Raw genomic sequence first — 25,194 nt, 5'->3', positions numbered from 1 at the left:
AATCGTGAAAAGTCAGCATCAGCATCAAACTCCATTTTATGTACAATTTCCTATTTTAATGATCTGGACACGTCAGAGCCCAACAGATACTGAAACAAGGACACTGGCTGATATATGATATATTTGCAAAAAAAACAACAACTTACATACACACATGAACACAGCAGTGCAGTGCAGTGCAGTGCATTGTAGTGTAGTGTCGTGTCATGCAGTGCAGTGTAGTATAGTGCAGTGCATTGTAGTGTAGTGTCATGTAGTGCAGTGTAGTCTAATATAGTGCAGTGCAGTGCATTGCAGTGCAGAGATTGAATGGATATCAGCTGCTGGTGTATCTGTGGGGCTCTAACGGAGAATTAGGGATGCACTGATACCGATACCAGTATCGGTACCGATACCGGGGGTTGAGTACTCTACTCGTACTCACAAAATACGTGCCGATACCACAACACCGATACCAGTTGTCTATGCATGTATATGACAATTCAGTTCAATTTGTGTTTTGAACTGCAGTGAAACTAGTGACAGTCAGCTCGTGTACTAGAAAAACATGCTGAGGAATGCTGTTGAAATAAGTTATAAAAGTAATCAGAGTAATTCTATAATGTGTAATGGTGCTATTTAGGACTCAGGATTAGTATTGCGAGTACTGAAATGCAAGCACTCGTACTCTGCTCCATGTGTAAAAAAAACTGGTATCGGTGCATCCCTATGGAGAATGATAATTGCTACATAATAATTATTATGTAGTATCGTACTACATAATAAATCCATCATACATGCAAGGTTAATACAGGTAGAAAGAGTGACCCTGTGGAGGTCTTACTGAGGCAGACTGAGTTCGCAGTTAAAATCACGTGGAAACGTGCCGCCCGACACGTTTTGAAAGCGGCCTCAGCGCCACAAACTCATCAGACGGACCTCGCACTCGACACGGGAGCCGAGGGAAGTGGGCGACATGAGAGCGACACATTCCTGCGGCTGGGCCTGGCCGTGCCAGCTGCCCCTCTGGCACCGCGCTGGACGAGGAGTCACGACGTGCTTCTCGTGATACGGCGGATCTGTTTACAGTCCTCCGGGAGGTGGGGGTTGGGTGGGTAGAGGCACGCTCCAAAAACAGGCAACGTGCCAGCGTCGACTACCTAGACTAGAGCGACGAGGTGAGAGTTAATGCGCGGCGGGAATTATGTAATATCATCGGTTCGGCCACGTGAGGCCGGACACGGCGGCTTCCTGTTCCCAAAAATGCAACACCCGGGATTTCGGCTTCGGAAGTTGTCGATGTTTTCTACCATTGAAACTGAAGATGCAAAACAAAACTTGACGCGACGAGATCCCACTTCATGGAAAATTGATGCGTCTCGTCTGCCAATGAACTCCCAAGAAATTGGAAAAGTCTGTCCTTTTACTTCTGCTGCTTGTCAGCGGGGCAGTTTTTTTTTTTGGAGGGGGTGTAAATTAATAATGAATAATGACGTGCGGCTGCACCACTTGAGTACCGGATGAAAAATGAATGAATCAGTCTGCCTCAGTCGACTCGCTGAAGTCAAATATACAAAACACAGGGAGGGGGGAAAAAAAAAAACCCATCAGAGGAGGAAAATGTTGTTGAGGAAGTAGAGAAGAAAGGAGTGCGAGCCAGAAAGTTTTCCAGTGCGTCTACCTGGTGTCTGGTGTGCGAGTTCCTTCGTCCACGGCTACAGAGAAGCGAGGCGAAAAAGGCGCAGGGGGACACCCACCCGAACAGAGACAGAGAGAAAAGGCAAAAGTCCCACGTTAGCACCGCGGGAGTCACCCAGCGAGAAGCTCTGCAGCGCGACGAAGGAGCCGGGATCAGCGCGGCAGGAGGGGAGGGCGGCGGCGGCGCCAGAAGTAACTCTGAGAACACCTGCCAGAGGAGCTCACCGATGTCGGGTCACGCCCGGGTCAGGAGGCCCAGCGGCGGCCGCCTTCCCCCTCTGCCAATTAGCGCTACCCTAAACATTTACAGTGCAATCAGCCGGCGCTAACCCGCGAGGAAAGATCCTGCAGAAAGTCCAATTTTTCACAGGTTCGGGACCAACTGGAGCCAACAGGTTGTTATAAAACCCACTGAAAACCTCCAAAACACAGGTCAAGCAAGAGTGAGGAGGAGGAGGAGGAGGAGCAGGAGGAGGAGGGGTGACGGCCGAGGGGAGGGGGAAGTGGGCGGGACAGCCGTACCTTGATAAAGGACTCCAAATTGCCATTAAACAACCTAACGTTAAAAACGGAGCGGGGCCTAGCCCGCCGGGTGCCTGTGTGGGTTTTAAGATGCCTAGAATACAAACAAGTGCATCACAGTGAGTCAACAGTAACGCTTGGAAATTGCTGAATTTTTTTTCCTCCCACCTTTGAACCCTTGAGCAAAATGGTCCGACTAAAGCGACAGGTAAAGATTGAGGTTATTTTAGAGCCTGTCGACACTCACAGAGGAGCTTTTCCTCTGAGGACTCTCGAAACTATATAAAAAAAACCAACTTTAAACATGAAGATAAATGAATAAATAATACTAGTGCGATTCACGAAAACCTTCTTTTAGTTTAAATAAACGTTTGAGGATTAGTTGTTTTGAAAAATTAAAAACTCCTGCAATGGCTGCAGAACGCAGAATATGAATAATATAACAATACTTGTGGAAACAACACGATTTGACATGTGAAAAACAACAGAAGAAAAATAGATGTGAAAGTATTCAGGCTGATTCTTCTTTGTCGAGAGCTTTGGGTTTTCATCAGAAATTGAATGAAAAATGAATGAACGCCTCTGGAACTATTGAAAACCTGCCGTCGGAAACAAAAAAGCGAAGCAGTCTGACAAAACAGGACCAGCTGGGTTGTTGCTCTTCTGCTACTTTTTTCTTCTTCTTCTTCTTTTTTTTTTTTCCCAAAAACCAGGACACATGTCTTGGCTCACACATCAGAAAAGCTCCAGAGGTTGAAAAGGACCGAGTGCATCCTGAGATAACGCACAGCAGGCCCTGGTGGTGAGACGGCGTGGGGCTTTACCTTGTGGTCATGTAGTCGGCTCTGTGGCCTGCCGGGAGGGGAGGGGAGGAGAGAAGAGAAGAAGAAGACGTGAGAGGGAAGTCAGACATGACGGGACCTGCCCCCCCCCCCCCCCCCCGACCCGCGGTCCCGCCGGCGCTTTTAGCCCCAACCAATCGGGAGCTTCTGAAAGCTGTTGCCTGTCTGCAGCCGCTAGAATGCAACCCAAACACACACCTACGCACATGACACACACACACACACACACACACACGCACACACACACGTACAGACAGACGCACACTTTGGGAAGCCGTATTTACGGCGCAAATAAACATCTACCGGGACACGCTTAATGATTATAGCGACAGCAGCGGAGCAGGTTTGGACAGGAAGGTGCTCGGTTGAACACCAACAGGTTCTGGAGTGAAGAAGCAGCTTCAGACTGCGGTCATCTGGTCCTGGAAACTTGACCTCGACCCGAGAGTCGAAGCGCTTCAGCTCGTTGACCGCAGGACGGTGTCGGCAGCGCGTCTCTGCGTTTCAGCTTTAGCTCGCGGCTCCATTGCTTCTTAAGTAGGCAGTTTGAGGGAGACCACCGCCGAAGCTGTTTAGAGTGGCCTGCCAGTAGATTAGCGAGGGTGGGCGCTCCGGGAGATCCCCTTATAACAGCGAGAGAGCCTCGGCTACAGCCGCTACCCCGCTTAATGCGCCGCAGACCATTAAGTTGGAAGGAAATCAATCAGCAAGATGGATAATACCAATTCAAAATGCCCCTGAGCGCAGGCTAGCCAAGACCAAGATTACCATCCAGGGGCTGCGACTGGTGGGAAACAGCAGCCAAGTCATTGGAAAAGGCTGAGTTATCCCATCGGGGCAGCAGGAAATAAAAGCACGACCTCGAAGAACTGACAGGTCAGGCTGAATTTCCGGGGTTCGACGCGGCGACGGGAACTTGAAAGGAGGAACAAGGGGAACCGCGCTGGGACAATACCTTCTCCGAGGGTCCTCTTCAGCAAGTCGTGTTTTGCCTGCAGTTTGGAGATGAGATTGCTGCCCTCCAGAAACTCGCGGAATTTCTGCGGAGAATTGAGAGGCTAATTACACGTCGGCCCCGGGCGCCGGCCGCACAGTGGCCTTCTTTAAGACAGCGATCTGCGATAACAAAGCCGCGGGCAAAGGACGCACTGAGGGCCTTTTGTGGAGACCTTATCAGTGCGTGTCCATGTGTAGACGGGACAGGGTTAGTCTCATTAAAGAAAAGAAAGAAAAAAAACTCTCACAGTGCTGCCCCACTGTCAACCACATGATTAGAACCTCAAATTTGGATAAAAAAAAAAAAAAAGAAGAAAATCATAGACTATCTTTGGCTTCAAAACAAAGAAATTTGATTTGGAGATAAAAGTGTTTAAAAGGCAAGAAACAAAGTAAAGCAAACAGCGAAGAAAAGCATCCTTTCTCTCACCATGAAGTAGAACTGCTCGGTCTCCTGTTGGTTGGCCCGTCGCTTGGCAATGCTCGGTTTGCTGAGATACGTCTCAGACACAGTGGACTTGACCGACTCGGTGGATCGGCTGTGGTGGAAACACTCCGACACGTCGTAGTCCTCTATGGTCACCATGTCCTGGATGGTGGTCAGCGTGGCCTCTGAGGTCTTTTTGATCTGGAAACAAAATTATAAAAAAAGATATAAAAAGGCCAGATTTAAGAGACCTGTCAGATGAAATAATAATAATAATATTTCAATAGCCACGATCATACGAAAGAGGACAATAATAATTCGTAAATAAAGCGGAAACTTTGTGAATAAATTGGATGGTGGATTAAACCAGTTACCCACAGTTAAAAGTATAATGCCGAAAACTTGACTTGACTTACAGAACTTCACGTTGACATTAATAGCAAAATTTTGATTTTATTCACGAAATTTCAACTTTATTCTCAAATTGGAAACTTTAAAAATAAAAAAAAATCTATCCTATTTTTTTTTCTCTTCTTGTGGCCCTCATCCTCTTCCGTACACTCAGCTATTCCATTATAATAATAATCATGATAATAAAAATCTGGAAAATTGTAAAGAGACAAACATTCAGCACCTCTTGTGTAAAGTATTACTCCAGGACAGCGCAATCAATAGGTGAACATGGAATGGGACTGGTGATGGACTGCACTTACGGAAACCACTTAGTCAATATATGTATTTTTTTCATTGAAACCTTCCCCATGTCAATAACAGGACTTCATTTGTAAGTTATTTATATTTTATATTGACTATTTGCAGTGCGGGCTACAGCATTCAAGTACACGAAAACAAATGTGTTACCGATACATGGTGTCAGTAGTTTTTGCTGCACCAATAAAGGTTGACAAGAGCGTCCAGTTTTAAAATAAAGAACTGGCAGTGAGAAATATTAAAAGAGGAAAAAAATAAAGGGATTGCGAGAGTTTATGACCACTCTATTATACCGTCATGCCCTCAGTAACACAGTCATACATCCTCCCTTTTTTTTTTCCAACCGTTACACAAAAATGTTCACCATTTTAGTGTAGTGACAAGGCACAGTGGAGGGGGGCAGATGGAAGAGACATTAGCCTGTCACGTTTTCCTCCAGAAAACCTTTGACAAAACCAAAATAAAGGCAACTGTGACCTGATAATGGCCTTAGATGGAAATTCAGGGGATCGCCAAAGTTATTACAGCTAATCCCGAGGGAATACCGTGCGTCTGGGCCAGACTTTACGACATTCCTTCCTGGAGCAGTAAAAAGAAACAAGAGATTCCGACTGGAACAAAGTGGCGCAGGCAGTTCGGCGGGCAATCTTTTAGTCTGATGCGCTTTGCTTTGTGTCACCCGAGGTTGGAACTGGTACAGTGAGGAGCGTAGCAGTGATTGGCATTTACAATGAGCACGCTTGAGGAAGAATGGAGTTCGCAGTGGAAACTGTCAGCCCGAAAAAAAAATGAAGTATGAAACATCTCCTAAAAAAAAATATATATATATATATATATATATATCACTGTCTGATAATAAGAAAACATTACAATGGAGAGACATAAATATCAAAACGGCTGTTTTCTCAGCAGCAACGTGCAGGAACACTAGAGGCGGTTTGATCGTCTGAATGCACTGAGTCATCGAGCAGATAGTGGAACATGAACATACAAAGAATCCAGCACTTGAGCTGATTTCTTCTTTTTTTTTTTTTTTAACACGGATGGAATAAGGAGAGGGAGAGACAGTGCAGACAAACAGAAGAGAAGCACAGCGTCTAGAGGGTTTTAAAGTGTGAGCATGACTCACTCATGTGGAAAAGCTGCGGAGGGAAAGAGGGCATGCTGATGTAGAAACATCAGCGCTCACCTCTCAGGGAGGAAAAAAAGGGAGGAAAAAAAAAAACAATCTACCACAACACTCCCCTCCGTTCGACAGAGGCGCTGCGGGGGAGAGAGAGGCGCCGCCTCTGACGATCCCGCTGCAAACCGGGAGCGCTTTTTAAAAACGACGGGTCATCGGGAATGCCGAGCGCCTCGCAGCTGGAGCTCCTTCTAATTATTCTTAATGGCTTGTGGACCCCTCGCGCAAGAGGTAGCGACCCCGCCACTTCGTTAAAGGGTAGGAGCCTGACCGCCCCCCCCCCCCGCTAATGAAAGAGGGCGCTAGATTAAATACATGGACATTCCGCCTGTCAAAATAAAAGCGTCCCCCTGCGCGGAAAGGTGGATCTCGACTCTTTTCATGTGGGCAGGCTGATGGATCACGGCGATGACACGCGTACACTCAACCTGAAACCCAAGCGCCGCAGGCTGGGACACGGCTAATAGCAGCCTTTGGACGGGAAGCGGTTTCGTGATCGTAAAAGAAAAAAAATAAAAATAAAAGCTTCCTGTCATGTGACAGACGGCGAGGACGGCGACGAGCACGATCAAAGCGAGGAGGAGCTCGTCGCTTTTAAAGGGGAGAGGGGAAAAAAAAAAAAAAAAGCAGCGCGCAGTCGTTTAGCTCAACGCTTTGAAAGTCTATGGAATCTCGCTCTCCCGTCGCACCCCTCCCCCCCGCCCCCACCCCGACAAAACTCACCCAAGGTGCCCCTGTGGAGGCGAGAGGCCCAGCTGTCATGATGAAGACAGGGAAGCATGCATGCGAGAGAATCATTCCCAGTGAGAAAAAAAAAAATGAGAAAGAAATGAGGAGGGTTGTGGGGGGGGGCTGAAGCTGCTGAGTGTATCCATTATTCAGCAGACCAATAGTTACCAGTGTTCACCGCTGGCTCAATTACAACTGGGGCTCTTAGCGAGGCTCGCCGAGTACGAACATTAGCGGCCGCGGCTCCAGAGAAGTCCCGGCAATTGAATCAAGTTTGTTTACTTTGCATAGAAAACCATGAGTCCGTTTTTGTTTGTTTTCTCGTTTCCCCGCCCCTCGGTATTGCTCAGGCAGCCGAGAAAAAGAAACGGGGAGCCGAGCAGCCTCCAGGCTCCGCGCAGGTATCTTTTATTGAACGTAGCCAAGCTGACTGCGTGCATCCCACTTTTTTTTTTTTACTTTTCCAAATTTGCAGGGAACATCTCCAGCGTTGTTTGAGAGGAACCGCAAGCGTGCTCTGACTTAGCAGCCGAAGTGAAAACACACGCACACACACGCACACACACACAGACACACACACACACAGACTGGTAGAAAGGATGTGAAGAGACGAGCGCGAGACATCTTGAGAATATTAAAGCGAGCCGAGGAGCTCGAAGTCGGGCCAGCTGCACGACTTTCACGGAGGCGAACAAGATGAAGACGGCGAGATTACAACATCCGCGTTGAAGACGGAGCAACCGGGCCTGGGCTGGAGGCTTCAGGGAGCAGAAATTATTCATGGGAAGAGATAGGTTGGAACGAGCGGGGCTAACAATAACCCTTGCCCCCTTGTTAAGAGTGATTTCTTTTTTTTTTTTTTTTTTTTTTATAAAAAAAAACCCGCGCTGCATCCCGGTCGCCGCTGATGCACGGTAAATTATTCAGCAATGTTTTCTTTCACCGCTGACGAGAGTCAAAGAGGTTTGAGGAAACAGCTGCACTTCTATCAAGCCTCTCCCGGCCGGATGGAGCCCTCTTCTCTCCCCCTCTCTCTTCTCTCGTCCTTGTACATTTGACTGGCGCGCTTGTAGGTTGTTCGTTGCGCTTTGAAAGTCCCCCCCCGCCCCTCCCTTTTTTTTCCTTTTTTTTTGGAGGATGTAATCTGGCACGCTGTGCGCCGGGGAAGAGAGGCCATCTGGTGATGCTGACACGAGGCAGCGGCGCCCTCCGATTCCAACCCACCAGGACGTCCACTTCAGCGCGGGAGGCAGGAAAAAGGACACGGAGCAACCGGGGCGGATCGCCATACAACAACCCCCCAAGATGCGTGCACACACACACACACACACACACACACACACACACACACACACACACACACACACACACACACACACACACACACAGACAGAGGGGTGCAAGCTGTGAAGTTTGATGACAGCAGCAGCAGCAAAACCCAGCGTGATACACAGCGAAAAACAAAATACTGAGGCTGACTTTGTAGCTCTGAAACCAACGAGTATTTTTGTTGTCGACTAATCTAATCTATCCATTACTTTTTCGATTAGTCGCTTTTTCGCCACCTATTTTCGCCACCTATTTTGGACTTTTGTTTAACCTAACTTGCTTAAATCTTCACACCTGTGTACTGTTGTACTCTGACAGCATAAGTTTTAAAACAAATATATCAGCATTATGAAAGAGAGTTACAATTCAGTATAAATGCTAGGTATTGACAGGGGCTGTAATTCACTAATTACTGCCGTAAAGTACTCATTTAACTAAGTGAACTATCGCTCGCTAAGCTAGCTTGTTCCATGATTTTCCATGATGATCAGCGATAAAACGTATTATGTCATTATTATTTTATTATTATGGCATTATGTCATAGGCTAGGCTAGGAATGCTAGGTGAGCTTCACAGAGTTTGCACCTAACGTGATTCGCTGCTTCATTCTCTACGGAATATTCCGAAACTTTAGAAACTTTGGATCGGAGTTTTCGAGCCTTTTCAGAGAAGAAGCCGTTCTTCTTCTCTGTTTTTCGCAGGATGTAAACAACGAGCGACGCTCAGCCACCCTCAGCGCTCAGTACTGCACTGCAGGTACGAATGAGCACGTAGCGGCCAGAGTGTGATTTTATCATTCAGCAATTTGCAATTACAATAACACGACGCACCAACAAATTTATGTAATCGATTACTTTGATTAATCGTTGCAGCCCTAAGAATCACACGGAATAATAAATAATAAAGACCTAACAGGATCCTGGGAAAAACAGCTATTTCCATTGCAGACAACATCTCAAAAACAAAGGTAATGTGCAACCTGTTAGCTATTAAACCTAAACAGTCCTCTAAATAAAACCATTTATCATCATCAGTAACCCAACTGCACATCAGACTGATTTTTTTTTTTACGTAATGTGGACTCTCAGGGAAGACGGAGGGAAGCAGAGCGACGCGCTCCTGTATTTTGATCTTTGTAGGTGGATGAAAGGGAGCGAGGCGGCGAGGATAAAGACGGGAGGCGAATAGAGAGAGAGAGAGAGAGAGAGAGGGAGAGAGAGAGAGAGAGAGAGAGAGAGAGAGAGCTCCAGGAAGGAAGCAGGTCAGACGGTTCAGCTTCTCCTCACTCCGCCAGGCTCGGGGCTTGAAAGGCAACGTCGAGCAACTCGAGCGCACTGCGGACACATAAAAGCGAGGAGGAGGCGGCCCGAGAAGTGGAGACGCGGCGCCAATGTCAAAACAGAGCGGCAGAGCAGGACACGTTAGCGCAAGAGGAAAAATGAGAAAAAAAAAGTGAAAGAAAAAAAAAAAGGCGAGACAGTGAGTCCCACCGATGGGAACAAAGGCGGAGGGGAGGAGGAGAGTGCTTGATGGCTACCTGCAGGGCATGAGAGAAAGGAAAACAGCATTTGAGTGTGTGTGTGTGTGTGTGTGTGTATACGCCGCGAGAACTTTGATACATCAAAGAGCAACTCTTCCCCCGTCTCACCTTGGCTGACTTTTGAGTTAAACTGCCTTTAGTAGTTCTAATGGCCCGCTAATATGGGCGCGTCCCTGGCAGCCGACTTGAGCTTTGAAACGTCAATCAATCCCTCCCACACCGCAGACGCCGGCAGTTCGCACCGGCGGGCCGAACTGCTCCAGCGCTACTTTTTTTTTTGTTTTTGGTACCTCTTCGTTCTCGATCTTCAGCGTGGCCAGGCGGGACTGGAGCTGCTGGAACCTCAGGATGAGCTCTCCGTTCAGCGGCGGCTGCACTGAGATCTGGCACAGCTGCAGGGCAGGGGAAAAAACAAAAACAAAAAAAACAAAACAGATCAGGGGCATCAACATTCAAATGCGTTTGCGGAGCAGACCGCAGCGGCTGAACGCAGCCAGAACCACTTGATAAGTGCTGGCAGAGGCGGATGATGTCATCGTTTTGCGGTGCCAGTGTCAATCACTGAGACATAACGCACACTCGACACAACACTGCAGGCTACAGGGAGTGTGTGTGTGTGTGTGTGTGTGTGTGTGTGTGTGTGTGTGTGTGTGTAAGTGGGTGGTGGGGGGGTTCGTTGGCACGTGCATTGTCAAATTCAGTCAACCATGAAACCTGATCAGACATTCAATGAAATAAAATCAGCCATGCACCAAATACAATCAACTGTCATGACTTTACTGATGATTATGCAAATTTTTTAACAGAACACAATTTATTTTTTTTAGGTTTTCAGTTTCCATTTCAAGAAAGCAGTTAGAAATTTTCTGATTAAAGTGGAAATTTCGAGACTGAAGTCAAAATTTCGTGATTATAGTTGAAATTTAAAAAATGAAGTGGAAATTTTGTGATGAAAGTTGAAATTCCAAGATTAAAGTCGAAAGGCTCTGCGCACAAGCTTAGTGGAGTACTTCCGTTTTTGCCAGTTTCCAGTTTATTTTGACTTTATTTACGAAATTTCAATTTAAAACTCGTAATGGAAACTTTTTTTTTTTTTTGTTAGTAGATTGAACACGATTTCAGTATTGAACATTGTGAAGGAAAATAAAGTATTCATTCATCCATTCATTCTCGATTTATTCGACTTCAGTCGATACTTTGAACGACGTACCTCGTCGCCCATGTGCGGCTGGAAGTCAAATTTGGCCGGCGGGCAGAAGGCTGTGGGGAACATCTCCATGAACCTCTGCCGGTCGCTCCTCGGGTCCAGACTGTCCACGGCGTTCTCGATGATGTCCAGACCCTCGTGGCGAGACGTCTCCAGGTTGTACTCGGCCGACAGGTAGGTCCTGAGGGCCCGGTTCAGACTGGCGTGGTATCCCAGGTCGCAGCACTGGCGGGGAGAGGGCGCGGGGTCGAGTTTTAAAAGTGGCTGTGATTGCTTTTGAAAGAAATTTCAACCTCAAAAACCACAAACCGCTCCAGAAAAGGGTTGACTTTCGACCAAATCCAAAGTACAAATGCCCCGCAGGTGTCAGACCACACAAACAAGCTGGCTGGAGATCAGACTTATTATTTTTACTCTCCCTGACTGCTCAGACTGCAAGATGTAAGAAAAAATAAAATGTTTTGAGGCACAGGCCAGCAACCTTAAATGATCAATGAGTCGAAAAAGGTGCTTGCAGAATGACTTCAAAGTCTTTAAAGCTGTTTTTTAATAGCCAACAAAAAAAAAAGATCATGTGAAGAAATTCCCACATTGTTTGAGCCAACGGCTTTTTCATTTGCCGAGATTCTGTGTAACTTCTGGGGAACGGCGCTGATTTTTAATAATGTGAGTCATGGCCAGGAGCTTTCTTTGAAATACACACATGCCTCAGGCACAAATACGAACACACACACACACACACACACACACACACTGCATGGGTGGACTATCTGGGTGTTGGGCAAACATGAATAAACTACCAGCCTGGTTGGACAATCTGTTGGTGACATAAGAAGAAAAATTTGCGCAGCGTGCCTCCCGCACAGTCCACACTTGCACGGAGGGCGTGGCGAGGTGTGCAAGTCTGGTTGTGTGCGTGTGAGAGTGTGTATGTGTGTGTGTGTGTGTGTGGGGAGGTCATTTCGGCACACAGCGCGACGCTGAATACGGGTTTGTGCCCCGTTTCCTCCGCAGCCCCGTCTGGAACAAAGGTTCCCCTTCATCCCCGCTAACAACATGCGAAACGTGGCGCTGCTAAGGCCTTACACAAACACGGTCACGCAGAAAAAACACCACCTGACACCTTCTGGGAAAAACTCCCAGGAGGAGTTTGCTTGAAGTGACCTACAAGTCGGTTTGAAAACGTACGTTTTTTTTTGCAGGTCCCGCCGTACGTGCGCGGACGAGGCTTTTAAAAAAAAAACGCAGCGGAGTCGCGCATTAAATAAATCATCTTTATCAGCGCGGCACCAAAAAAAAAAAAAGTTGCTGCGACTGCCGAGCGGAGACAGACGTGAGTGCAGCGGTACCTAGAAGTAACTATGCATAAAACATAGAAACAGTTTAAGGTTTTGTGGCCACTCACGGTGTTCAGTCAAGCATTAAAGGATGCTGAAAACCGGCCCAACAACATAAAAATATCAGGGAGCTGGAGGAAAAGAGAGACATCAGGTTGAAAAGCTGCTTTAGTGCAAATGAGAACTGCAAACTCCGTCGTCTGGAGTCGGCCCGTTAAGAGGACGAAGGCGTCCCAGAAACGGCGGTGGTGGCGACAGCGTACTCACATCAATCAGGTCCGACAAGTCGTGGATGTAGTACTTGAAAACGGAGGCGTTGGACGCTTCCAGAGTCAGCAGGTACTCGTTGCGCGCTTTGACCGACTTCAGCTTGTTCTCCGAGTACTTGGCTTGGCGCTGATGAGGAGAATTAGAAAAAAAAAGAGGAGGAGGAAGGAGGAAGAAGAAGAAACGGACCACAACAAAGTGAACCGGGGGGGGGGGGGGGGGGGGGTAGACGAATTTAATGAGGCGGGAATCGACGAGTGATTGAGCTTTTAATGCCTCGGCATGAGCGTGCACACGCACACACACACACACACTGAGCTACTCAGGGTGGCGATCAGATTACTGGCAAAACAACAAGCGCGATAAACATGAAAGCAGGAACAATTCTCGTCAAAATAACACCAAAGGGGAAGCGGGGCGACTAAAAACGGTGCGCGTCCTTCACTTTAACTGGAGTGTCTTGGTCTGACTCCATCTGTCTTTGTCCTGCACTTCCTCTCACTCAGACAAACACAAGGCTGCTTGTTAGTCAGCGTCCACTGGCCCACATGGCGGGCTGTGACTCAAACACTTGCAAATCGTCCATATTTTAACACTCCCCCCGCCAAGAAACGAATTCCGGGAAGGGTCGTGGTCAAAGTGGCTGTTTAATCATTTGTTATAGAGATGTGACTGGAAACGGGACCGTCGTGACGACACGCAGCCGCTTTATTGACCACCGCGTGAGTAACTACGGGAAGGAGAAAGGCTTTGGTTCAAATTCGTAGCCCAAACTCCCTAAATTTCGGTCAGCACAAACCTTCTCCTTCATCTTCTCGATCTTCTTCACGGAGCTGCGTCTTTGGTACTTGTCCTCCATGCGGATGCTGAAGACGGGGTCGCCCCTGCCGATCTGCTTCTCCTCCTGCTTCTCCGCTTCCTTCAGCTTGCTCTCAGCGCTGATGCTCTCCGAGTTGTACATGTGGTAGGTCTTCATCACCTGAGGGAAACCCAAGTTGTCAATCAAAATAAGGGACAGGAGGGAGGGGGGGGGGGGGGAGAGAGAGATCTTTCCGATCTCCTGGCGGTTCGGATCAAAAGCGGGGGGGAAAGCTTGAGTCAGTGTGTGTGTGTGTGTGTGTGTGTGTGTGTGGGGGGGGGGGGGGTCAAAGGTCAAAGCAATCCATCGCGATCGGTCGCTATGAGCAACCTTTTACAACCTCAGACCTAAAGGGCTGTATCGCTCATAAAACTGCTCTCTCTTTATAAGCTGATTCAATCTGGCTCCCAGCAGGCACACTGTCCTCCAAAGCAGCGATTCTCAACTGGTGGGTCGCGGAGCTGTTTTGATTGGGTCGTTGCTTTGTGGACAGTTTCCCTTTTTTTTGTTTTTTTTTTAAAAAAAAAAAGAAATATTAAAATATATACATATATTTATAGAGAAAATGATGTGCATTTATTTTGCAGGACACACAATTCAATTCAATATTTTCAATATTTTATTTCTTAGGCATAAAAATAATGTGGTCCTGAGCCTCCACCATATGAGAACCACTGCTCCAAACCACAGACACTGATCCTCTCAAGACATACAAGACTAATAAAGTTACAAATAGCTGCACGTGTAAGGCTGCTGGTGACTGTTGGATTCATCACGTTCGCCAAAGATGAGGAGCGTTTGCTCTCTGAGTTTGGTTTCTAATGACGAGGCTTTTAAAATCGATCAGACAGTTTCAAACTCAAAGGTTTGGCTCCATCCTGTTATGGAAAATTGCATTTAGGGTTTCTCAATCGTGAACGCCGTTTACCAATCGTTGATGTGCTTGACGGCAAATGAAAGGTTCTGTCCGAAAGCGCCGTCGCTCATTTCTTTTTGCCACGGAGGAAATGATTAATTCCTAAGTAGCGCGCAGCTGATAGGCGCCACTTCCTGGTGTCTGAGTCACTGGCATGAGAAGAGGAGGAAGTGCGAGTGAGTCTCGTACCTGCTGTATGGATCCACTTTAGCGGTGACTCAGCGGTTAAGTAGCGAGTCGACCACAAAAGCTAAACAATGAGTTCTTAAAGAGGGCCGGCGGACTGTAAAAGCTGAGACAACACACACACACACACACACACACACACACACCTGCTCTAAAAACAGTGCTAGTGAATCACACGCTATGGCCTTGATATTTCTGCAGTAGTCTGTGAGTCAGCAGCGAGGCCAAACCTTGTTGAACTACGAGAAAAAACGAGGAGCCGCGACTCCGTCACGACGCCCAATCGTCTCAGTGCCAGATAAATATGCACGGCGGCAGATGGAAGTGGGCCATCGCATGAAACCTGAACACCGTTGGAACTTTTTGGAGCGGAGAAAACCACCAGTTCCTCCTGTTACTTTGAAGCTGGTCAACGCGAAGCTCTGAGAGGCTTCACGGCAGTTTGACGCGGTGAACAGGAGGGAGCAAGACGCAGACGATTCACACAGTGCCGAGCCCCTGGCTGTTCATTCTGGAAAGAACCGCCCTCCCCCTTGCAAATTACACCACAACCACACGTGTGCCCTGGTACACAATCTGGACCCAAAAAAAAAAAAAAAAAAAAAAAAAACTCAACTGCGGCACACACAGAGACTCGCCCTTCTCCAAAACCCAAACATCCCCCCCCCCCCCCCCCCCCCCAGAATGGGCTATTTCTGTATGTGTGCACGGGCTGACATGTTTGAGGCCCTGTGCTTTTGGTGTCGGTTTGGCATAACAGGAACCAGTTTAGAGATGGCTGACTGACCCTGGGGCCCCGCACACCTCACTTACTGGTTCGGAGTTGTCCGTTCCCGTGTTTACTTTGGTGTTTTCTTTAGAGGGACGTATTTAGAGAAGGACCGGACCTGTTATTTTGCTGGCGGGAGCCGACGTTGCGGCTGCGGCCGACTGATGCAATAGCTACCAGTGTGTGTGTGTGTGCGCGCACGTCTGTGTCCGGTCCTCCCACTGAGGCTAAACAGGGTCAAAACTAGCGTGTGTACTGTGGTGAGAGTGACAGCTTGGAGTACCACGTTTTGGTGCTCGGGGTGGCTCTGCGATCAGCTCTGGCTGTGATGGTAACGGTGAACAACGGCTGACGGACAAAACAGGAGTGACGCGAACTGCGCTGTACATGCTGCTGTAACTATGCTAATTAAAAGAAATAATGGCATTCTATTCTATTCTATAAGTATTATAGGATTGTGTCCAAATTTATGGGCAACAGTGCAGGATCAAAAACCCCCAAACAGTCGTAGGCTGCGTTCAGACTGCAGGCGAATCTGATTAAAATCCGATTCAATCAGATCATGACGTCACGGACAGTCAAAACCCATCAGTGTGTTTGGAGCCGTTCACACTGAGACGCCTCTGTCCAAATGCCATTTGAAACGACCTCCCGAAGGTGGTTTTAACCCGTTTTGCAAAAATCGGATTTCAAGTGATTTGTGACTGTTCAGACTACAAAAGAGCCCTCCGGTTTCAGTCTGGATGGGCTGAAAATCGGATTTTGGTAGGCAGTCCGAATGCGGCTATATAGTAATGACATTCCATGACTTAAATTATACATAATAGTAACGCCTATCAGGGCTTTATTTTTCAAATGAACTGCAGTGGTGCAATTGTGGTTGTTGAACCAAACAAAAACCTTCACATATCTCCAGAAGATATTTAACCCTTTGCCTCGAGTCTCCTGGTTAAACTTTGCTGGAATTGCATAAGAAAGGCAGACACAGCGAGAGACAGACTTTGGGTCCCTGCATTGTGTGGGGCTCCAGAAACAAAACTAGTGAGCGAGGGCTTGGACTCTCTGAGATACGGGTTTGGTGCAAGACAAAGACAAACAATTCACAGTGAAGCAGCTGAGCCCAAAAAAAGAGCCATTTGTCGGAATCGGGCTGAGACATTCAGCTCGTTGGATGTTTGACAATCTGGTAAATTGCAGACGAAGAGAAATTTACATCTGTGTTGAAACAACTACATGCATCTTTTTAACTTAGTCCAAATATAAACAGCAGGTGTCTCCAAGTCGGCAGCCTGAGGCTTTAATTGCCAAATTCTCAGTTTTAAGTCTGTGTCTGTGGAACTTTTGACGCTTGTAATCACGCTCCGTCCTCAGGCGACGCATCTGTCTCTGCCATCCACTGCGGAACAGAGGCGTCGGTAATCATCTTGGGGGAAAACAAAGGTAGCACCAGTGCACGCGCAAGAGCGGAGTGGCACATCAGACGGATGAGCGGGGATGAGGAGAGAGAGTCGGCGGCACAAAATAAATCCTTTGCGGATGAAACAGCGAATGACGTCAAAAGAGGCTGCGTGTTAAAAAGGGACGTGCGCCGTGAAGTAAATGAAGAGTTTGCCAGGAGATGGAGATCTTTGGAGGCACGGTCTGTTTGCTCCAAAGTTTAATATAAGATCCCCTGTGACACGTTTAAGCTGCAGGGGTCAGGGTTTCGGAGGGAGGCGGTTAGCTCGCTGCTATGAGCCCCGCCGGAGAGACCAGTGGATGCTAGGACACATGAAACGAAAACAGGGCGGGCGTCGCTACTTACTGTGTAGAGCTCGTTCAGGACTTTCATCAAGTCTTCCTGAAGCTGGAAGGCTATTTCTTTGCTCTGGAAAAGAAACAGAAGAGAGGGGGGGAGGAAAGACTGTTACGATAAATGAAGGACCTCGGAACAGCAAGAGGAGAAATGGAATCAACTAAAAACAAACAAAAGTTAATCAAATAAACATGCATCATGTTGTCAGTCTTGGCTTTCACGTTGTCAAAGGGGTCATTTGAAGGAATGGAGACATGAAATGAAAATTCACGAGGGTCGCAAAAACACGACAATCGCGCAACAAATGAGCAAAATGACGGATTTGGACTCCGCCGTTTGAAGCCAGGTTTTGTGCCATGGATGCATTATGGAGAACTGGATGGCGGACTGGCAATATGGCAGCTAGCTGATTTTTCCCAGTGGCCACTCGAGGTACTGCAGCCCCCAAAAAAATCCCATGGGCCCAAAAAGCAATTTTCCAATAGACCGCAGTACAAAAATAAACACCTTTAAAACGGCTAACAGGGAGACTGTGACCTGAAATGCGATTCATAGCAAAATGTTTATATTGTAGCTCTTTCAGTTATTTTTAAAAAAAAATGATAAAGGCCAGAAAATCACCAGGAAAGAGTTTACTCCCAGCGCGACGTCACGACGTCGTACGTGATGGTGCGTCTCAGCTCGTTCTGATTGGCCAAATAGATCATGTGAGTTACAGAGGCGTGATGGGAAGTAACACAACTGCGCGCGCTCTGTGGGTCCATTCATTCGGAAGTCCAAAACTTTTTTGGCATTCGCGCTGGCTGAGCAACTTCACTGAAATGAATGGGCCGCCATCTTGGGACTCTGGGTGTGTGGTTTGTGCGCGTCTGTGACACAGCAGCTTTTCCGCTGAGAAAAAAAAAAAAAAAAAATCAGTGAACGCAGCTCGAGTTTCACTGTCCACATGCTCAAAGCATTAGCCCGCTTCCACACCTCGGCGAGAGTCTTCCCAAATATGTTAACTCGATCAGCACTGCCACAGGGCTGACTCAGTAATAGTATCAGACACACACACACACACACACACACACACACACACACACACACACACACACACACACACACACACACACACACACACCTCAATCTCCCATCTTGTGGTCCAGGGATACAGTCTAAGTAGGGATGGAGGTCGATGTGGATTTTTGGGATGACTCACTATTTATTTGACTCTCACTCTCCTGGGTTTCCTTTCGCAGCCCTCGCAGGCTGTGTATCACATGCTGATAAGATTATGACTCATCATGTCAATAAATTTTTAATCTCTGCACTTCAGCGGATACCCCGCGCTGCTACCTGGATGGTGTTACAGCCTTGGCCCGGACCGGGTCTGTTCCTTTCAACTCAATTATCCACAGACAAATCTTATTCTGGGAAGTCTCTTCCAGCTCTTCCCAGCTGCTGGAAGAGGGTTTCAGAGAGCATCGCAGTGTGGTGGGACGAAGCGCTGATTCAGTCCTGGTCAACGACGGACCGCAATGAAGAGCTGCTGCGGTTTGGAAAAAAGGAAAATTACATTTGTGCAATCAGATCTCTTATAGTGGGTCAATAAAACGTGGGGTTTTCTGGCCATTAAACTATTACTTTATATTGTAAAATTTCCAAAGTCTTAACTGTGAGACTAAACAGCTTTGCTTTGTAAATGCGTTAAAAATACAGAAAGAACACGGCATGCATTTTTTTTTTAGACCCCAGAGATACACACCATGCTTTTTTAATGAGGTGTACTGAGCCTACTGTAAACATGTCATGTTAGTTTACAACTAAACACCACAGGGTAACTTCATGAGGTGCTGAACACGGCGTGCAAATGGCGTGGTGTTTAAAAAAAAATGAGGAAATTTTTCTCTCTCCCTCGAATAAATTGCAAAGCACCTTATCTGGGATTTGTCAGAATAACTGAAGTCCTGTTTTTGTTGTTTGTTTTTTTTTTTGCTTGTTACACTTCAAGAAAACTTGATTTTTAAAGATTTTTAAGTTTTGCATCAGCCTTTCGGCAAAAACAGAATAATATTGAATTTAGTAGTAAGAAACCAAATTAAAAAAAAAAAAACAATAACAACAACATCCGAGCAACATCAACATGGCTGTGCTCCGACAGTAATGACTCAGGACATGACACAGCGTCCACGATTGTGACTGGAAATTAGATCGGGGTGGGATGAAATACATCTATTTTACGATTTACTGACTATTAATATAATTTCATCAAGTTCAGAAGGGCCGGATTATAAGGCTTAACGGGCCGCATATGGCCCCCGAGCCGTAGGTTGCCCATGCCTGAATTAGATGATAGCATCAGGACCAAGTTTGTCCTGGGTGCCAGCGTCGCAAAGAGTTTCTGGTCCACTTCATTTATCTCGGTCACTTAGATGCTGACCAGACCCGCAGGTTCTTCCACAGGTAAAGCGCCACAGTGCCGCATCGCATGACAAGTCCGCAAAGATGAACTTTCATTTGCGGGCTGCCAGGTCAGTGAAATAAGAGAATGTTTTCCGGGTGACCGGGTGTGAGTGGCGGCGCGATCCCTCAGCCTCCACCTCGCCTGTTTGCTCCCGGGTCTTACCTCATCGTAGGACAAACAGTTTCTAATCCTGGATCACAGGAGCTTTGGAGGTGTTAAACCTTGAAGGAGTCACACGCAGGAGTGTTTACAGAGGGAGTGTAGACAGTAGGCCAGCCAAAGGGAGCGCAAGTGTATTTGCAAGTATTTGCAAGAATCTGTTGACGCTGTCCCTTTAAAAAAAAAAAAAAAAAAAAAAGGCAGTGGGGGAATTTTGAAATTTGAAATTGTTGGAAAGGCCAACGGTCCTGACCGCTTACTCAAGGTTCAGGGCTTCTGTAAGAAGAAAAAAAATCCTTCAGTAAATTTCAGTTTGGAAGACTGAACCTTTGGACTGCCTGTCTGATCCAACACTTGTCAGCTCCTCTATTGAGAAGACTGGAAAATGATCCGGGGCTCAATGAAAAGACTTGTCTGGAATCACATGAGCCTTGCAAAGAAAAAAGAAAGAAAGAAAAAAAAAATATTTTTGTGAGGTTGAGAAAAGTAAAAAAAACCCAGATGAAAGTAAGGAGCTACCACTTTCAAGATGACGGGCTTTTCTCAAGGGAAGCTACACCTAACGTAACGCTTAAGGCGCTCTGAAACCATTTCTGTTCAAAGTGTTGCTAAATCTGACATGGACACTGCAAACTGCAAATTACAAGCACTAAAAAGCTGTTTACTAAAACGCTGTTGTGGAACTTGTGTTGTCAATTTAATTTGTGCGACTTCACCCCCTCTTTTTCGTCGCAAAGGAATTTCCCCAAAATTAGGGGTTACGGTTTGGTCTGAATTCATTAAAAAGATCCTACAAATGGCTTTCCCCTTTTAGGTTCATACCCTCAGCATTCCAACCACATTAGAGAGATAAAATAACCTCAGAGAAGAGAAGCCATGTCATCCCTCGGGGAAAGCTGGGTTTCATATTGCCGCTGACATTAATCATAGGAGAGAGATGGTGGCAGTTTAATACCCTTTGGTGTATGTGTTCGTGTGTGTGTGTGTGTGTGTGTGTGTGTGTGTGTGTGTGTGTGTGTGTGTGTGTGTGCGGTCAGCTTAGCTCTATAACCCAGTACCAACAACACAGTGACAGCCCTGCAGTCTCACTGCGAGCAAAAAAAAAAAGAAAAAAAGGAGCCAACACTGATGTAATCACATTATGCAAAAGTCAAACAAGTTTTCGGGATCATAGAATTGAACGCGAAATCTACTCGAGTGTAAAGATGAGGAGATTTGGTAGCGGCTCGATGTTTTTGCAATGAGTCCATAGCTGGAGGGAGGGGGGGTGTCAGTGATCTCAGCCGATTTCGGGGGAAAGAGAAGCTAGCCAGTTTTAGCACGTTGACACTCCACCACGAAGGCCTCCAGCCTCAACAATATACCAGGCTTAACCAAAACAAACAAACTAGTTTTTTTTTTTTTTGTTTGTTTTTTTAATAATGTCAGGGTGCCAGCCAGTGATCATCCACATTGTGTTTCTTCCAATCCGGCGCTGTTGTGTTGCTGGTTTATAAAAATGCGATAAAATCAGGTCACTAGCTGCGTTTCCATCACCCCTGGAATTGCGCAAAACCTAAATATCGCGATAAAAATTGGCAATGGAAACACCTCAACTTCGAAAAACCTCTCCAATAGCGCTAAAAGGTTTTTACGCTTTCATGAGGTGGTTTTTCAGACGTATCGATACAGAGGTATATCGCAATAGTGTCATGGAAACACTTTTCGCATTTACGCGTCACCGGACGTGACGTACGGGGTCATGTGACCAGTTCACTTCAAGTGAAACTGAAATTTTTTTTTAGTAAGTAAGTAATCAAAGAGAAAAATATACCAACCATTCTTGACAGCAAACAAACAAACAAACAAAACAAAACGTAACTCTCGTAAGTCTTGCGGGACAAGATTTTTACGAGAACTACGGCTCATGCGATTCGCACCATTCAATGGAAACACCAGCGAATCGCTATTCGCTTTTATTTTAAGAGAAGCTGTAACGTAAACGCAGCGGTTGATGCTGCTTTTATCTGCTGCTGAAAGGTACTAGAAGTAGATGGGTAGTGTTGTGTACTGTTTCGTTGCCACTTACTGTCCCAGCGCGATATAGGGTAACTATATGGGGTTGACCTACAGTATGTGCATGCAATACACATCAAGTGTGCTCGTGCTGCATTCATGCGGTGATAATGGGGCTATTGAATATGGAAAAAAACAGCTTCACTCTATCCGTCCGGCAAGGCTGGGAATGATTTATGGACCCGCCCCAAACTACATACAAATATTCTGACGCTCCGCACAATCGTGTGTCCGCCTCATTAGTGAGTAGAGTGAAAACTGAACCGGCGAGTGCTTTTCACCGTAGAAGACACACACACACGCTAAAGCAACGTCGAAGGCGACTGAACGAGTTTCCCGATTTGTCACGATGGCCTGACAGCGAGAGCGGAAGCGCGAGTCTCATTTACGTCTGCAGCGAAAATGTTTTTTAAATAAACGTCACCGAAATTTGGAAACTCAGCTCTGAGCCGCAACCACAGAACACGACCACCCACCCCCCACCCCCCAAACTACACCAAGCACACCAGAGTGAAACAAAGAGTGGGCTGTAAGTATAATGAAAACCACATTCATGTGTTGAGATCTGCCCGAGCGTGTAAAAAAAAGTGAGAGGGGTCGCGGCAGTCGAACGGCGCGTGTTTTCACAATGGTTTCTGAAGAGAAGCCGGGGCTTGCAGCTGTTTGACGAAACGCTGAGGAAATAAAAGCGCGCAGGATGTTGACGCGGACACCGGGGGCACACCGGTCCGCACCCGAGATCTTCTGCTGCGTCAGCTGACGGCAGGAGCCTCGAGCAAACAAGGGAATAAATCAATAAAAAATAATAATAATATCCTGGGTCTTTTGATGTGCTGGAGGGATGACAACAGTGCAGCTGTCTCCTCAGAAGACTTTGGAGTCATGGGGGGGGGAGCGTACGTCCGCCTTGTTTGTGCCTTGTTACTGAAGCTCTGCTGGGATCAAAGACTCGGCGAGGCTTTAATTAGAGGGCAAACGTTGTCTGGGGGTCTCGCCGGTGAAGCCGGACCTCCCATGATCCTGCGCTCGCGCCACCTGATCTGCTCAAACTGCGCTGCAGAGTTTTTTTTTACGGGGGTCTGCAGGCTGCGGAGATGCAGCTGGGACTCCAAACGCACGCGAAGAGAGCGGCAAACGTCTACTGCGTGTCACCCTGACATTCAGCCTGGAGAGCGATGGGGGAGTGGGGGGGGGGAGTGGGGGTTGTCTGACATCCGTCTCTGTTTTACGTCTGGTAGCAGAAATCACAGGTGTCGGACTAAAAGGTCCAGTGCGTAAAATTTGGCCTGATTTATGATTTTTAGATTGGTAAAAGCTCAACATACCGCCCCATGAATACATTGATAAAAGTGAACAGTCGCAGTGAAATTAAAGTAGTTTGGTTTTGGAACTTGACTGTCTTTTTCGCTGTCTTTCCTACTTTTTATTGCACTGTGGGAGGGAAGCCCAAACCAATGTTGTTGTAGCTACCTGTTGAAATTACAATAAAGGATATTGGATATTTGTTTTCCTATCCTTAGAGCAGCTTTCATATATATATAAGAATATACATAGAGCAAGGGTCTTGCTCCTTTGTTAGCTGCCATCTTGCACTGCCATTTTATAAGGGAGCCTGTCTGACAGTGCCCCAAATACGAAAAACACACCGTTAGGAAGGCTACCCTACAAAAACAAAAACCAAAGAACTTTAAAATGCTTTTTAAATGCAACTACAAGCGCAGCTTCCTTTTTTTGCAGCGTCCATGCAATGCAATCCGATGAAATAAACACACGACAAGTGTAACAATATGTGTGACGTTTTACACTGAATGTCTGTGTTTTTCTACTTGAAAAAAAGGTTGTGTTTTTGCAGGGACATGGAGAAAATAGAGTCACAGATGAAGCAACAAAAAAAAAAAAAATCATACATGTTATACCGACACAAAGGCGGCCCTCCAAAGCAAAAGCCACTTTGTAATTTAGGCCTGTGGTGAGTTCGTGCGTCTCCTCCCGGCGCAGGAGCTCATAATCTTCTAGGGAGTTGTCGTCTCTGCGGCGGGGCGCGGGCGGCGCAGGGCCCGGCTTCGGCCAAAAGAGCCACAATCTACCGGAGGGAGGCTCCAAGTCCACGCACTGCTAATCTGAAAGCGTGGCGAGCGAGGCTCCTCCGCACCCATGCACGAGAAACGAAGCCGCAAAGAGCCGCCCGGAGCACGACGCGCAGCCCCGCAGAGCTAAATATGCTCCTCGGAGTCAGACGCAGCGCTTGATGGAAAGTGAAAGGCTGTTTGTGTAAAGCGAGCGACTGGAGACGCTCCTGACCGAGAGAAAGAGAAAGTCTGGTCTGCGTTAGCGGCGAGCGCGAGCCTCCTCTCGGCTGATCAAAGGCCAGCCGCGTCTGACTCCTCCTGGTGGCTCGACAAAAAACCAAAACGTTGGGGGTTTGGAGAAGCGGTGCGGAGGGCGGGAAACATTAAGGAGTGAAGCGGGACGAACTAGGCCGCTATAAATAAACAGTGCTGACTTGGGCTGAACGTGCTTTTGTGTGGTAGCAAGTCACCTGTGGAACCAACTTCCTCAACACCTGAGAACGGCTCAGCTCACTCCAGTCAGGGTCCAAAACTGCACTGTTTACAGCATGTATTGCTAGTTGTATCGCTCTTACCTTCACTGATCTTAAATTCACTTTGACTGACCTGACTTTAGTTCTTACCAACTTGTGGATTTCATGATATTTTTTTTTTTTAAACTGCACTTTTCACATGGATGCTTCGATTTCAATGCACGTGGCTTGATTTTGGTTTCGTCTTTTCCACATGATTCGATTGTATTCATAAGCCTTGTTCTGCACACCACTTTGAGCCTGCACAATACAAATACATCTGCTCTGCCGGGCCTGGAATTAAACAATTAAAAAAAAAAAAAAAAGATTTCCACGATCGCCGCGGCTCACCTTCTTCAGCAGCCGCGTGGAGTCCTCGCTGATCTGCATGAACCTCATGATGACGTTGTTGAGGTAGATGTCGCTCAGCGTGGCGTGGTCCTTGCTCTCCCGCCTCACCTGGTTCAGCAGCAGGTACCAGCAGTTGACCGGGGACAGCAGGTTCTGGTCTTTCCTGCGCGGACGGGGGAAGGGGCGGAGTTGTCACGTCAGTCGGGCGGCAAACGGAGAAGAAAACGTTGCATTGATTCAAGGCGCATGTTTATTGTCATTATGTGCACGTGACAAAAAGTGTTTGAGGAAGCTCTTGGCTAAACACGCT

The 25,194-nt window shown here is 47.0% G+C and overlaps 1 protein-coding gene across 3 annotated transcripts in view; it reads right to left on the bottom strand.

Moving 5' to 3' along the window:
* The window catches only part of srgap1a (SLIT-ROBO Rho GTPase activating protein 1a), a 77,212-nt gene that overhangs the window by 20,744 nt on the left and 31,274 nt on the right, over positions 1–25,194 (bottom strand). For 2 of the 3 annotated variants that reach the window (XM_076042824.1, XM_076042822.1), the window contains exons 3-12: positions 24,885–25,047; positions 17,302–17,364; positions 13,567–13,746; positions 12,768–12,896; positions 11,167–11,388; positions 10,247–10,348; positions 4,468–4,665; positions 3,997–4,081; positions 3,024–3,051; positions 2,200–2,293 (exon numbers count right to left, since the gene is read on the bottom strand). In XM_076042824.1, the coding sequence (XP_075898939.1) occupies positions 2,200–2,293; positions 3,024–3,051; positions 3,997–4,081; positions 4,468–4,665; positions 10,247–10,348; positions 11,167–11,388; positions 12,768–12,896; positions 13,567–13,746; positions 17,302–17,364; positions 24,885–25,047 (1,264 nt within the window). Of the gene's footprint in view, positions 1–1,660; positions 1,695–2,199; positions 2,294–3,023; positions 3,052–3,996; positions 4,082–4,467; positions 4,666–10,246; positions 10,349–11,166; positions 11,389–12,767; positions 12,897–13,566; positions 13,747–17,301; positions 17,365–24,884; positions 25,048–25,194 lie in introns of all 3 variants that reach the window. The other variant, XM_076042823.1, reaches the window with a different exon arrangement.

This window comes from Nelusetta ayraudi, unplaced genomic scaffold, assembly GCF_046127955.1.
Source record: "Nelusetta ayraudi isolate G7.1 ecotype Tasmania unplaced genomic scaffold, CSIRO-AGI_Nayr_v1 ptg000071l, whole genome shotgun sequence".
Classification (NCBI taxonomy): domain Eukaryota; kingdom Metazoa; phylum Chordata; class Actinopteri; order Tetraodontiformes; family Monacanthidae; genus Nelusetta; species Nelusetta ayraudi.
Note: the sequence above shows the minus strand (reverse complement) of the source record. Positions and strands in the feature narration are given on the sequence as shown.